Source organism: Achroia grisella, unplaced genomic scaffold (assembly GCF_030625045.1).
Source record: "Achroia grisella isolate CSIRO2021 unplaced genomic scaffold, CSIRO_AGI_Agris_v1 utg487, whole genome shotgun sequence".
Classification (NCBI taxonomy): Eukaryota; Metazoa; Arthropoda; class Insecta; order Lepidoptera; family Pyralidae; genus Achroia; species Achroia grisella.
In genome coordinates, this window is record NW_026712891.1 from 2,160,217 (window position 1) to 2,175,442 (window position 15,226).

A 15,226-nucleotide genomic window follows, 5' to 3' on the forward strand; every position below is an offset into this window, starting at 1 on the left:
TGAATGATTACGTTAAGTAGGACAGGTACAAAGGCCGCAACCTGCCTGTAACTGAACAACAATATTAAACTGTTATATGTTGGAACATATACATATTACAAGCGTTAGTTGTCTATGTCCATAACCTATGGACACACAGCATACGTTATTAAAATACTACCTACAAGGATTCCCACCACGTTCTCTCTCTTGTTCACAGCTGGAACTACGACGAAGTCTTCGAAGGAACCTGCGTCATTAATTTTATTATAGAACATTTGAATGGTATCAGTTTTCTACTCAATACAACTATACCTTTATTGTTTAAGAACAATCAAACTATTATGTATTGATACATCTTATTTTAGTATTGATTTTAATATTTACAGTCTAGACACATAGCTGGCACATATGGAAGTCATTGGGATCCTTCATTTATCTGACCACCTGCAATATTGTCGGTGGACGACAAAAAAGTACAAAACGATTATTTTTATATATATATATATAAGTATCAAACTAAGGTTTGTAAGTTATACTGTATATCCTTGACACGGATGTATACTATGATAGTGATAGGATAATCTTGTCAACTCTGTGGAATTGCAACATCTTCAATTAACTCATTGTTCTTCATATTTATATTACAGTCGTAGTCAAATGACTACTGCGACCGACAGGTTGACTTCTACGCGGTTCGCCCTGGAAATCATCGTGATAAGAGCTTGGTGAATTTGTCACGACGGGCTAACTGTGCTGACCTCATGCTCAAATTGTCATACTCTACTGGTGCCCCGCCAGCATAATCCGTTTGAGCAAGCGGGTGCCCATTCCATCCAAAAATACATATACATATGATGGACGAACATAGTGTATCCTATGTATATCAGTCTATGAGTAAAAGTAAAAAAAAAAAAGACTGATGCATGTCAGTGTATCAAACAGTGAATTTGGAACATATTGTGTCAGATAACAATAATAATAACTTTGTTATTATTATTATTACACAGGATTCTTTGAACCCTGTATAATTTCATATAGCCTTCTCATTCCAAACTAAGCAGAGCGTGTGCTATGCGTACTTACTGAAATAACTTTGTTTTTGTAAAAACTCACATATCGAAACACCAAAATTATTATGAATATACTTAAGAATACTAATGTTTTTTTTGTTCGGGGATTGACCTATACCTAATGTAATATCTGAATATATATTTTTTTCTATCAAATGAACATTTGTTATTTATTAACGTCAGTCTTTCAATGATGTATGATAATACATTCTTCGATTACTAGTTTTCTTTAACGAGAAGCATAAAATACATGGCTCGATAGTGTCGCACCTCATCCAAAGGCAAATTGAATTAGGTACTTAGACAAATCATGATAGACGTGAGCATCTATCTACTCGTGTCATTGTGTATTGTGAACAATATAAGCACAAAGGATCACACAGGAAATGACCACAGTATACATTTCTGCAATTACCAAGCTGAGACCTTATATAATAATGCTGTATCAATTCCACCATCCACCCATCGTAGAGCCCATCTATGGGTCTATGTCTATGGTGAAACAATTTCACCACCATAGTGCCATGTGATAAACAAAATTTATTTTGGTGTCATACGTCCTTATTATTTAAAAGCAGGTGCTTCTTGTGTCATCCCATGTAAAAAACTGGATAAAATTTTATCCAGTTTTCACAAGTAGTTTTTTTAATTATCATTCATAATGCTAATTAATTCGAGTTTTTCACGGCCTTTGTAATATAACTATTTAAATACCTTCTTTCAGTGTTTTTATATTGTTTCAGTGCACAATAAACAATTTTCTTATATTTTTACAGAGGTGGATTGCTTTTAAAAATATAAGTATATATAGTAGGTAATATCTCGATTTTAGCGGTGCGATGCGCACAGCTACATACGCGTAACTACGTACCTTAGTACAAATACTTACGTAATCGTTATTTATTTATGAAATTAAGTATTCATAAATATGTTGTTAGGTTATAAAAATATGGTTATAAAAATATAATATTATTTTTATGTTTAACCAAAGTTACAGATTATAATTAAAAGTAATAATTAGTCAGTCTTGTATTTTATTAAGAGGACTTTATAAGTCTAATATTTTGAAGAAATATTCAACTTCTAATAACCCATCTTCGGGCAAATCACTACAGTGTATTGCATTCTGGACCTTGGTTTTTCCTAGCTTTGCTCTTAATGTATGAGGTCGCAGTAGTCTCGCTATATCCTGAAATTAAATAAAAAGAAAGCGATAATAATATAGCATTATTAATTAGTATTTGTAACTGTGTTAATAAGTAAAACTCCTACAGGATCCGAAGGTCCGACTAGTTTTCTAAACTCAACAGCACTGTTCACGGTTTTATCTTTAGCAACTATCTCCATGGCGACACACGGTCCACTAGATAGCTCTTCCACCATGCCCTGTAACAATTAATTAAAACATATTTATATATTACTTCTACCCACATCATTACAATAAACATACTACTTTTAGTACCTATAGAAACATATTTACAGTCGACAATTCTGACCCTTAGAACAACAAACGAAAGTTTTGACTTTTCATTATTTAAAACATTGTTCACGGTCTCAGTGGTCCAGCTGTATGCTAAATATACTGCCTTATTTTCGCAAGACGCGGGTTCGATTCCTTGCATGAATCAAACATTTGTATTCATCAGTGTAATACTTTTTATCGGTCGAGATGTCGTATGTCTAGTACCCATAAAAAAACTTTAGTTGGGACTACGGGATAGCGCTGAGATAATTGTCCAGGGTTATCACTATTATTATAAAAAAGAGACAGCCATATATTGTGATTTACAGTGCATGATAAAATTTTACCTTATATTCTGGTACAATTCCCTTATACACCTCATAAAACTCGGCAGCATTGATATTCTCAACAATGAACATATTTAGTGCCGTAACATCAAATCCACCTTCGTCAATGACTTCCAAGGCGGTCCCCAGTTTGCCTTCCCGAATGGCATGTGGTTTCACTATACATAATGTGCAATTGGACAATGTTGCCGTCAGTCGTAGCCGTACAGAACGAAGTGGGGGTGGTGGAAAAAAATATTCAATGTCCTAAAAACAAATAATCCGTAAGTTTAATGTTTTAATAGATCCATCACAACTCTGATTATGTATAAGAATAAGTAAAACAAAAAAATATCCAAATAAATTTGTTAATTTAACATGAGCTGAACACGTAAATTACCTTATCGATTACAAAAATAAATATTAAACTTTTATGTTGAATAAGATTTGATTGATAAGTAATATATTTTATGTTATTATTAAATTATTATTTTAATAAAAACATACACTGCACAAAAAAAAACTGCAACTCTTATCCGTTACCGCCTATTCGTTTTACATCCTTACCATTTGCATAAAACACTCCCATAATTAAGTTAACGTAATGATTATTATTACTCACCTTGTGCCAAAATAGGTATAGACATTATATATGAAGAATAGGCATTTATTTAATAGTAAAATATAAAATAATCTACAGGATAAATTTACTGAGTACTGAAAATCCCAATAGATACTCAGAAATGTTATACTTTGAAGTTAAATGGTCGATTGAGTGAATATTAAGTATGTATATTGTAAAAAAGCTTTTAAACAACTACAATATTTATAGGTTGTCAGAATGTGCCTTTCATTTCATTAAATACAATTCAACTTGCAAATATTGTTGTTTGTGTATCAATTTATTTGTTTTGGTGACTACTATAATAATCTTTATATACCTGTACTGCAGCGTCTTTACTAGGTGAAATATGCACACAGTTTCGTACTGGATCAGTTCCATACAGGGCTCTTATAGTACCTGGGGCAGCTTTTGTTGGATCTTTATCTCCAAGAATATTAAAACAAACTGTTAGTGCATCCTTCCCAACCAGCTCTAATCCATATACCAACTGACCCGTAAGAAAATCTAACAAAAATCTAAAAGTAAAAAGGGCTTTTACAAATTATTATTATTTTACTACAACATAATATTGTACAAAATTATTTGCATGTAAATATTTTATGTTCAGCATATTTATAATTAATTAAGATTTATTACCACTATACTATAACTATATAGTGGTAATAAATCCTAATTAATTATAAATCAACATTTTTAAGTTAACAAGTACTTTATTTTTTACAATATTTACAGTCAGTTACAAAGTTATTATAGTAAAAAGTATTCAATTAAAAATCATAACCATCATTATTACATATCATATACAAGGAAAGAATCTTGGCTCCTACAAATATAGCTCACACACTTGCTAAATTTTTTCTTAGTATATTTAGTATAATTCGTTATAAATTAATATTTTTTTATTCATAATAAGATCCTAAGTGTTTTTCAGAATTATAATTAATTATTAGTGTAATAATTAATTATAATTCTGAACTTTAATGACTTTTTTTATTTAAATCCCAGTTTCGTACTAAATTTATTAAGCTTAATATGTAGTTTATATTGTGGATCAAAATGTTGCATCTTATTGACAAATGACATTTATTATAAATTGTTTATTATGAAACATACATTAGATGTTTTTTCTTGCAATATCAGAAAATTAAAGAGCAAATTCTTGACATAGGAACATGTATTGTGGTAAATACTGCTAAATTATGTCTTACAAAATGGGTATTTGACAGTAGTGAACAAACTGAGTCTGTATTTAATATATCAGAAATTATAATTCGAATTATGTTGTTTCTTACCAATGATATGATTATTCTAATTTTATCATACTGAATATTTTAAAAACTCACGGAAATGTTGGGTCTGTGACCTGAGTGGCATAAATTATATTAATATCATCAGCAGTGAGTATTGCTTTCTTCATCTTGGTCACTCTGAGTCCATGTTCGTAGAAATGTGTTATTATTTTACCCACCACATTGGTTGGTACTGGTTTGATCATAGCAAATGTGCTAAAATTGTAAGTTTTACAAACCATTATTAATAAAGATAAAATTAGTAAAGTATGCATAATATTGACGGCGTCAGTGGTCTAGCAGTTTAGCACACCACTTTACTTCCAATGGTTGTAGGTTCGATTTATCTGGTTTATCATGGTGCAAACATTTGTAGGTAGTCATGGGTATGATTGTTTGTATTGCTCTGGATATTTTCTATGTATATTATGTATGTATTTACAAAAAATACATTCATGTATTTTTATCAGTTACCTAGTGCCCATAACACAACCCCTGCTTACCGTGGGACTAGTTTATTTACTTATTTAATATTAGACACTACAAGATACTTGTTGCATGCACTATTACTTTAAAAAGAAGTTATATACAACCCTATTGTGAAATGTATAAATATTGAATAGGTTTTTAATTTTTAATCCATAATATACCTACACTTGCATGTCCTTATGCAACTTCCTTTTAGTAGCTTCACAAGCAAAGTCAACTATTTTTATTAAACGGCCTAAAATGTATAGTGTACATCCAATATAGAAATTCTCCAAAGCAATTCCATCTACTTTAACTCGTCTCACGAAAGTTTTTCTATTTTTTAAGTCATATATTTCAATGGTATCATCAGTAGGATAATAAAACACATTGAACCGGCGTACCAGGCTTGCCTGATTATCATACCATTCACCAACGAATGAATATTTATCTGTATACGCCCCGTCCTGAAAAGAATTTTATTATTTTTCAATAATGATATCCTTGCCAATCCAATGGTTTTGGATATTTCAAAATACCATTCAACTTCTTTAGAGTGGTTTCCGACTATTTTAGATATTGGTTTAGTTTAAATTTATCATAGACATATAATTATTACAATAGAGTTAAATTTTTACCATTAGAACGTCAATTAAACTATATTTAAATAGTAACAATACAATTTTTTTGTACACGGAATGGAAACTTATAAACAATTACAAAATTTTGTTTTGTTTACAATTTCTACAAGAAACAACTGTCATTAATGTCAATGTCTGGTGCAAATCGTTCGGAAAATAGGGATATTAAAAAATAATCGATTTTTATTTTCTTATAATCGTTTTTTTTATTCATATTAACATTAATCGATTTTCATAAACAGTGTTTTCACTTATCGTTACATTTTATTTTAAAATCACTCTTACGTAAAACGAGACTGAAAATTAGTACAAGTAATTAATTTTCGTCTTTTGATTGTTTAAACTTAAAGATTAACGCAAGATTTGTTTTATATTTTAGTTTTTGAGACTACAACGTAGTCGTTTATTTTATTAATTATCGTTTTCGGTATTTTATTTTAAAACTAGTCAAATGTAAAATAGTACTGGACATTTATAGCAGTTTTTTTTATTTGATTTATATTTTAGTTATTGAGACAACAAGGTTGCTATTTTATTGGGATGCTCATTGTTTCATTTTTATTATAATAAAACGTTTAATGGTACTAAAATTTGTATAAATAATATTTCGTTTCCTTATTCCTTACCTCGAAAGATTAAAGTACCGTAAGTTTAGCTTCGATTTTTAGTTTTAAATAGATTTTTTTATATCATTTTATTTGATTATTAATCTAATAAATTATTAATATGATTATCTTAGGAATATTATTGGAATATGAATTGCAGATAAATTTTTAAAGAATAGAAAGAATCGATTTTTGTTTATTTATTTAATATGAACTAAATAAAAATCGATTTTTATTTAATCGTTACTTTTCCAATAATCTCACATCCCTATCGAAAAGTTATTACGTTTTTTTTTAAAGAAAGACTGTTTTAGAATAATCTAGATCTTTCAAGTGATCATAAACGGTTGAATTCGGTAAAGTTAACATGTCACTGATCTCTTGTGTCTGATACAGGAAACGGTTGATGCAAATCGACTTTTTTGCAAACGATTTGCATCAACTGATTCCTGTATCAACTTAAACCAACCTTCTAGAAGGTGCATCTTCGCCATCTTCGATATCAAAATTGGCGAAATTTTGCAAACTAGTTCTGAAATTGGCATATTGTTAACAGTCACATCGTTTAATGAGAACCTTCACAAAACTCTTAAAAAACTTTATAAAACACTGTACCTATAATTTAATGATAACGATACTGGCATTATCGAATAATCCTAACCACCTCAACTAATAGGCAGAGATTAAAAATAATCGATCAGTCAAAAAACTATTCTGTATTTTGCAATAAATAACACAACTTTTTTAAACATTAATTTGTGTTTTAATAATGGTAAGTTGATTCGTTTTTAACTTTTTTTAACATAAAATCAATAAGTGCCATATTTTGGGAAGTACACACATAAATTTTCAAGCTAAAGCACAAGCACGAAAACAGGTGCAGTGTACTTAATAATAAATTAATATAGCCAAAAATTTCTGAATGGTTAGAATGAAAGAAGTGCATCAAAATGTTATAGTGCTCCATGGCGTCCACTCTATAACTCCTCAAGTGCTTAATACATGTAACGGATGTAATGTCACTAAAAATTTGCGACACCTAAGTATATTTCCCTTTATATTTACATATGTAACTCGTAGTTGTGTAATTTAACTTTAATGTCACATAAACTTAGAGAGGTTTCATTTTCAGGTGTTCGACTACTTCGACAAGTACACATTCTTATGTGAAATGTATGACGAAAATGCAGACGAAATAGTAGATTTAGTCTTAAATTTCTTTCCGTTTGATAATTCAGTACAAATAATAAATTCTAGAAAAGGTAAAAATTTGCTGAAACGTGTTCAACTGTCACCACTGAAATTAGAAATGCTACAAATTGGTAACATAGTAAATATATACTCTAAATTACTCTATGTAAAAGATTGTGCGCCGGTTACAAGAAGAACGTTATTTAGTAACGTACAAAGGTAAAAAATCGATGTTTATTACACAACTTATGTATGTAAATATATGTTTATACATTGTTATAACCCCTCCGATCGATCTCCGGTCCAATTCAAACGAAGATCGATATTACAACGGCCTGAGCCTGAGGTTCGAACCCCTAGTGGTGCCCTCAGACTAAAGTCGTATCCGTCAGGCAGTACGCTCTCCATAAGTCCTTCCGCGGTCGGCCGCGGTTCGCAGTCCTCCTTTGGAGTGCCATCGGCACTCGCCCCCTAACGTCCGGTGAAGCTGTAAAAGCCAGCTGCGGCAAAAGCATTAAAGTAGTCCGAAAAATAAATTTTTATAACTATTTTATTTTCAGGTAATACATATAAATAAAATAGATTGTGTGAAAGATGATATGAATAAAAGAAGAGTATGTTTAGATATGACGACCGATAGAGAGCAGTGGAAGAGAATGACATACTGCGCCGACCCCAAATAATGGGATAAAGGCAAGGCAATGATGACATATAAATAAAATTGGAGTGTCTGTTCTGTTTGTAATATTGAAATAACCATTTTTTACTACATGCATATAGCATGTAGTAAAAAATGGTTTGGTTTGGTTATTATACGGTATCTACACAAAAACAACATTTTTTACAATTTTTGTCTGTCTGTTTGTTCTGGCTAATCTCTGAAATGGCTGGACCGATTTTGACGGGACTTTTATTTGCAGGTAACTGATATAATAAGGAGTAACTTATTCTACTTTTAGAAAAAATCTCTAATTAACTTTTTTGTTAAATTCCACGCGGACGAAGTCGCGGGTACAATTAGTTAGGTATATAAGTATATCAATATGTATACATATCTTACATATGTCTACTTACTAACCTGTAAAATTTTCTAAGTTTGCTGGTAAAAAACTCTTTAGAGACTAATCCGCTCTTTTACATTTCATTTCATAATCTAAATAATATTGTATATATAGTATTATTCAATAAAGAAGTTTTTTTATGTATGATAATGGAATGGTGCACTCGCCTGCGCTAACGGTTTTTGCTGGCGGGGCACCAGAGGAGGATAATAAGATGAACATGAGGTCAAGTCAGTTAGCCCATCGTGACAAATTCACCAGGCATTTATCATGATGGTTTCCAGGGGGAACCGCGTGGATGTCAACCTAACAAGGTACATTGCTAGTAATGGGTCCTGAGTCCACATTACTAACAATCCCTTTTCCCCCCTCAATGAAGAAATTGACCAGTGGCGTAGTGTGGGTGGTGCAGAGGGGGTCATAGCTTAAAAGCAAATTATATGGGTACCTAGTACAGAAAAAAGTCGGATGTAGTTGATAAAAATTAATGCACCTTCAATTTTACAGTTTTTGGTTATAAATAAAAAAAAATGACGGCTTGATTCCAGGCGGGGAAAGACTACACTACACCACTGACTAAGTTTAGTAAATACCGCAGGTGTATCGTCCTTACCTTAAATTCTGAAAAGTGAGATATTTCCAATAAAGAGACAATGTTATCTTTTATCCTGTCGTAAAAAAATGCATATATGGGCAGGTATATTATAATTACATACTGCAGCGCTACAGCACAACTTGTTGGTATAGTAGGCGGTGGTAGGAGATAGTGATGTAGATTGGTTAAAATAAAAATAAAAACGTTTTGGTGCTTTAAATTGTGACGATGTGAAATCTGACTGTAGTTATTTATACCTATTATAAACGGATAGATCAATTAGAATGAATTTACGATGTTTTTTAAAGTATGTGTCAAGAATTAGGTTTAGGTGAATGAATATGTATTACTATGTCATATAATCGAAGAAAATCTGTGAAAAATACATCTCAACGGGGTGAAATGAAAATTAAATTACAGTTTATTTTATGTACATCTAAAAAATTTATGTGCTCGATTTTTTAGCACATTTGCACTGATCAAACCTGTTCCGTCAAGTTCACACGGTAAGATAATCACGTTCATAATGAAAAAAGGGTTCCGTATAGTTCGTATGAAAAATGGAAAAATCAGCAAAGATTTTGCTATGGAATTGTACAAAAGTATAGCTGGAAATAATATGCTGCCGTAAGTAAGATCTTTCAAAACTATTGTTTTAACAGATTACCAGAAGGAGACTGTGATTCGTAGAACATATGTACATATATTAGTTATTTATGCTTATGGTATTTTATGCTGACCTAAAAAAAAAGGTATGGGTTCGCAACTCGCACTTAAAATACGTTTTACGAAAGTGAATGAAAAGACTGACGAAAATTACTTGTTATATTTCAGATCAATGTAATAATATAATAATAATCTCAGAACAATGCACACAGCGCAATCTAGACCCAAATTAAGCTAACTAAAGCTTGTGTTATGAGTACTAGATAACTGTTACAAATACGTACATAGATAGGTATATTTTTTATTCGTAAATAAATACATATGTATTATAAAAACACCCAGACCGATGCAAACAATTATTCACACTCATGAATACAAATATTTGTGCCGTGCGAGGAATCGAACCCGCGACCATCGGAAATAAGGCGGTGTGCTAAACTGCTAGACAACCGAGGCCATCAAAAGAGAACGATTTCCAAGTTGAAAGTTCCACACTTTCCGTCTCTGCTATTTCAGCTGCCAAATTGCTTTGTAATATGTATTTCTGTTGTAGGGTAATAAAAGACATGACATCTTAATCCCCCGGAACGGACACACGAGCAGTATCGCGGGAGTGTCTTGATAACGTGATGTCTGTCGTGATGTTCCTGTATATAGACGACGATTACTAATTACAATCAGGAGGACCGTCAGTGAATGCCATCCAAATACGTATAATTCGGCCTAAATGCTAGGTTTTTTATCTAGCAAGGAGGCCCATCGTCTCCGTTACTGTGAAGTCTTCCGACTCAGTATTTTCAATAAATATTAAAAAAGTTTGAAGTTTTCTTTTCAAATATGCAGGATTATCATAGATTATGTTACTAATGGCGAAGTGATTGGATTGGAACTGGTGGCTCCCGATGCAGTGAAAAAGTGGAGACAATGTCTAGGCGCGACAGATCCGCTTGAAGCAGCACCCGGTACTTTACGGCAACTGTATGGAGATAATAAAGTTCAAAACGTTGCACACGGTTGCAACACACAGGAAGAGGCATTACAGGTATATAATAATTAACTAAAATAATAAGATGAAATGTCTAGGTAGAGGTACTGAACTGGCAAAGAAAAAGAGTAGGTAGTCTTTGAATGTATGATATGTACCTATCAAACCGGATATTTAGCACAACATGTTTTGCTTTCTCTTCATATAAATCTATTAGGTACATTTTTTTAATGAATGCGATGTCATTTGATTAATTATTCTTACGTGGTCTGACAACAACATAGTACATAATACAACAACATAGCTTCGTTTGAATTACATTTAATAACCTTAACGTATTTACAACCAAACTTAGCAAATTCTGTCATCCGATCAGTACTCGTCTGTACCATTTCTTTTAGATGCTGGAATTATTCTTTGGTTACGACAAAGGAATACCACGTATTCCATTTCGAGCAACATTCAAAGATTGCACCTGTTGCGTCATAAAACCGCATGCTGTCATCGAAGGCAATGTGGGTTCGATTCTGGAACAGATATCCACATCGGACAAATTTTACATTTCAGCTATAGCTATGTTTTCGGTAAAACTAGCAAACACAGAAGAATTTTATGAAATATATAAAGGAGTACTCCCAGAATACGAGGTTCACCTTTGCTATATTCTTCTTAGTATTTGCTACTGTCGCTATTATGCTATCAACATTTATAATAGGTCTTACTTTTTTTTCGGACTACCTACTCTAATGCTGTGCTTCACCGGACGATAGGCCGCAGAAGGCCTTATGGAGCTGCTGAAGGCACACTCTCCCTTGACGGATACGACTTTAGTCTGAGGGTAGCGCTAGGGGTCCAAACCTTGGCTCAGGCCGTCGTAATTTCGATCCGCGTTTGAATTGGATGGGAGATCTTGGATGGGAAGTCTTACTTTCACTTTACATTCGTCTTGTATATAGAGTGAATGTTAATCGGCGCACCCCATTACGTTAAAATGTACTCGTAAATACAATGCTTGTGACTACCCCATCTGGAATAACAGTCGTGATGGTTTGACATTATATATTCTTTTGACATTATATAGCTATATGTATGAACATAGAAGAGACATTTTTTGTTAGAACGTTTTAAAAAGTATTTTATTTAGATTCCTGACAAAAATTACACATTGCTTGGATTATTTACGGAATATGCATACACAATATGTGGTTAGCTATGCAACTAATCATTAAATTTTCAGGATATGTGTATTCATATGGCAGAAGGAAAATGTATCTCACTGGAAGTTAAATGTAAAGACCCCAGCATGAACTGTGTTTGCGAATTTAGAAAACTATGCGGACCACGAGACCCTGTAAGTTTTGTACCAGCTTACTACAGATTTTTATTGGTAGAGATGGAATAGTGCTTCCGACGGCGCTAACGGGAGTCTTGTTTTAACCATGTCGGTTTCCAGAGAGGATCGCGTGGATATCGTTCTGACATGGAACATTGCTAAACCTTGGCACTATTGGCCAATAAATAATAATGCACCCAACCATTCTAATTCTAGATTAGACAGATATTATTCTAGATAAAAGTCAATACTATACTATAGTTTTTTCCTAAATCACGCGAACATCTCCGCGAGATGCAGTCAATTAGCTGCAACTAGTAGTGAAGGCGGAACTAATGTTAAATACTTTCAGTGGGTAACTATGAGGTCCCGTATCAAGCCTATATAATCTTGCAATAGGGCCAATATGTGATGCAGACGAAGCTGCGCCGGTCAGCTGTTTCATGGATATTATATAATAATAGAATATTACATGTATTATAATTCTATCAAAATGTACCTATAATAATTAACAAATTGTATTATTGTTAAATCTTGTTAACAGGATTTGTGCCGACAGCTCTATCCAGACTCTATTAGAGCACAATATGGGAAGAATATTATACATAATGCAGTGCACTGTACCGATCTTCCTGAAGATGGAGAACTGGAAGTGGAATATTTTTTTAAACTTATGGCTAACAATTAAATCAATACTTTATACAATTAATACATATTTATTTGAGGTAAATATTAGCTAATATATAACTATGAATAATGTACATTTGCTGTTTTCCTCAATAAATTTATGGCTGGCTAAAGCCCTGTGCTTTTCATCTGTATCATAAAAAGTTATAAGCCTGTTCTATGGAATCTACCTATTAACACATTCAATAATATTAGATTTGGTACCATACTGCAGATTTAATTACTTTTTTTAAATGGTTCCAAATCAAATCCTACACGCTTTTCAATCATAACATCGTAATTGTCACACAAAAATATATAAAAATATATTTTGAATTACTCATTACTCAGTCATCAACATGAAGGCTCTGGGTAAAGGTTTAGATTTGATAAAGGATAAAAAACTAATTATGTTAATAATCTGAAATATTTTTTATTGACTTCCACAAAATTTCTTTACACTGTGTATGTCATAAATTATAGTTCCAAAAATGATTTATCTTGTCAAGTACTGATTTTATAGAGATTCTTTACACTTCAATATTATTTGGATTTATACTCGTTTTTGATAATAAAATCATTTCCTTCTATTTCTATTTTATCATACATCCATTTTCTGTTGACTCTGAAATTTAACAGATATTATTTAAAATTTCCTTGGTTAAATTAATTACTACAGACAATATATCAACATACATTCGTACTTATTTGATTGCTAATCAATATATCTTTAAAAATAATAGAGATATTTCCCATATTGAAATTTATTTCTAAGTTGGATATTAAACTGTGATGAGACTTAATCAATTACAATGTTCTTTTACACTTTTGGTACATTACATATACATTTATTTGGACAGTCAAGTTGCTCTACTAGCACTTCAATCATATGAAATCCGATCTAAACTTATTAGAAACTGTATCTTGCTACTAAATGAAGTAGGAAGCAGAAATAATATTATACTGAGATGGGTCCCCGGGCACTCAAACATCATAGGCAATGAAAATGCCAACCATCTGGCAAAGTTAGGGGCAAAAACTGCCCAACTGGGTCCCGAACCCTTCTGTGGTGTGCCTCGTTACCTAAAACTGGGACATCTCAAATTAATAACCAAACGAGAAGCACTGAATTACTGGCAAGAAATGCCAGGATTGACACATTCAAAAGCCCTAATATCTGGCTACTTGAACGAATACTCCAATAGATTATTGCTATTGAGTAAAAACAACATATGCATGATGACTAGGGCCCCCACAGGACACTGCAAGTTGAACAAGCATATGGCTTACCTAGGTTTATGCACAAAAAAAATCTGCAGATTCTGCCAAACTGAAGAGGAAATGCCACTACACATCCTATGTGATTGTAGCCCACTCATGCATAAACAAAATATCTCCCTTGGAAAGTTTACACTCTTTCCCTAGGAGATAAAAACCATCGCTCCTAAGAATATCCTTCAATTCTTGTCCCTAACGGGTCTAGGTAGCGAACTTTAAAAAAGGGCGAGCACAATAGATCAGTGTAGGTTGCAGTGCTACAGGTGCAGGTATCTGACAATAGCCCAAACAACCCAATAAAAAAAAATACACTTCTGTTTGTCAACACACACATCACAAACCCACCTGCATTCATGGCCACATTTCAATGAGTTGCATCTTGTGCACGGGAAGTGACAACCTGGACAAGTTTCATCTAAACAATCACACAAATCTTTGCCCGTAGCAGCAATTTGTCCTCTTTCATTATAAATACTTTTGCTTTTGCGACTGAAACAAAATTTAATTTTAAAGAGTTAAAGAGTTTTTATGATATAAGTTCTTTACAGAAGGAATGAAAGTTAGAAAATAACTAAAAATATTTCTGAATCTTAATTGATTTTAAAGATACATTAATATGAAAAAAAAATGGTGAATAACACGTTAACAATATAATACAATGTTCTTACTTCATAAAATAACTTTTGCGATTCAATTTCCGTCGTTCACGCGCAGACGTTTCCGGATTAAAATTATCAAGAAAATGCATGTTTTTATTCCTCATTAAACCACTGATTTTAAAACTGAATTTATTGATGTTTATATATGATTACCGATTAGGTACAAATAATATATTCTTAGATAAATATTATACGATTACCGATAATATACTATTTGTACCTAACAAATAGTGTATTCTTTGCTAAATATTATGATGTTTTTTCTTTTTCCTAATTTTTTTAAATTAGTTTTGCGGACCTGGTAATTTTCATTCAGCCAAAGAA

The 15,226-nt window shown here is 32.2% G+C and overlaps 3 protein-coding genes across 6 annotated transcripts; 1 reads left to right on the forward strand and 2 right to left on the reverse strand.

Moving 5' to 3' along the window:
- Positions 1–2,052: 2,052 nt before the first annotated feature.
- Positions 2,053–5,971, reverse strand: LOC131845980 (nucleoside diphosphate kinase 7). Its single transcript, XM_059195163.1, has 7 exons — positions 5,861–5,971; positions 5,409–5,689; positions 4,809–4,970; positions 3,782–3,980; positions 2,862–3,107; positions 2,325–2,438; positions 2,053–2,241 (listed from the first exon to the last, which is right to left on the reverse strand). Exons 1-7 carry the CDS (start codon positions 5,861–5,863, stop codon positions 2,101–2,103), a joined length of 1,146 nt encoding a protein of 381 aa, XP_059051146.1. The 5' UTR covers positions 5,864–5,971; the 3' UTR covers positions 2,053–2,100.
- A 794-nt stretch (positions 5,972–6,765) lies between these two features.
- On the forward strand, positions 6,766–13,274 carry LOC131845997 (nucleoside diphosphate kinase 7-like). Of its 4 annotated transcripts, XM_059195195.1 has the most exons (7): positions 6,774–7,240; positions 7,601–7,878; positions 9,781–9,942; positions 10,825–11,023; positions 11,368–11,613; positions 12,204–12,317; positions 12,844–13,274. In XM_059195195.1, exons 1-7 carry the CDS (start codon positions 7,238–7,240, stop codon positions 12,985–12,987), a joined length of 1,146 nt encoding a protein of 381 aa, XP_059051178.1. In that variant the 5' UTR covers positions 6,774–7,237; the 3' UTR covers positions 12,988–13,274. The 4 variants fall into 4 exon arrangements, with proteins under 4 accessions (XP_059051175.1, XP_059051178.1, XP_059051174.1 ...); XM_059195192.1 differs by lacking the exon at positions 9,781–9,942 and having other exon boundaries at positions 6,766–6,824; XM_059195191.1 differs by lacking the exon at positions 9,781–9,942.
- Positions 13,275–13,373: 99 nt separating this feature from the next.
- On the reverse strand, positions 13,374–15,194 carry LOC131845998 (ARL14 effector protein). The gene is made up of 3 exons (XM_059195196.1): positions 14,912–15,194; positions 14,589–14,732; positions 13,374–13,590 (listed from the first exon to the last, which is right to left on the reverse strand). The coding sequence occupies exons 1-3, from the start codon at positions 15,004–15,006 to the stop codon at positions 13,509–13,511; spliced, it is 321 nt and encodes a 106-aa protein (XP_059051179.1). The 5' UTR covers positions 15,007–15,194; the 3' UTR covers positions 13,374–13,508.
- Between the last annotated feature and the right edge of the window lie 32 nt (positions 15,195–15,226).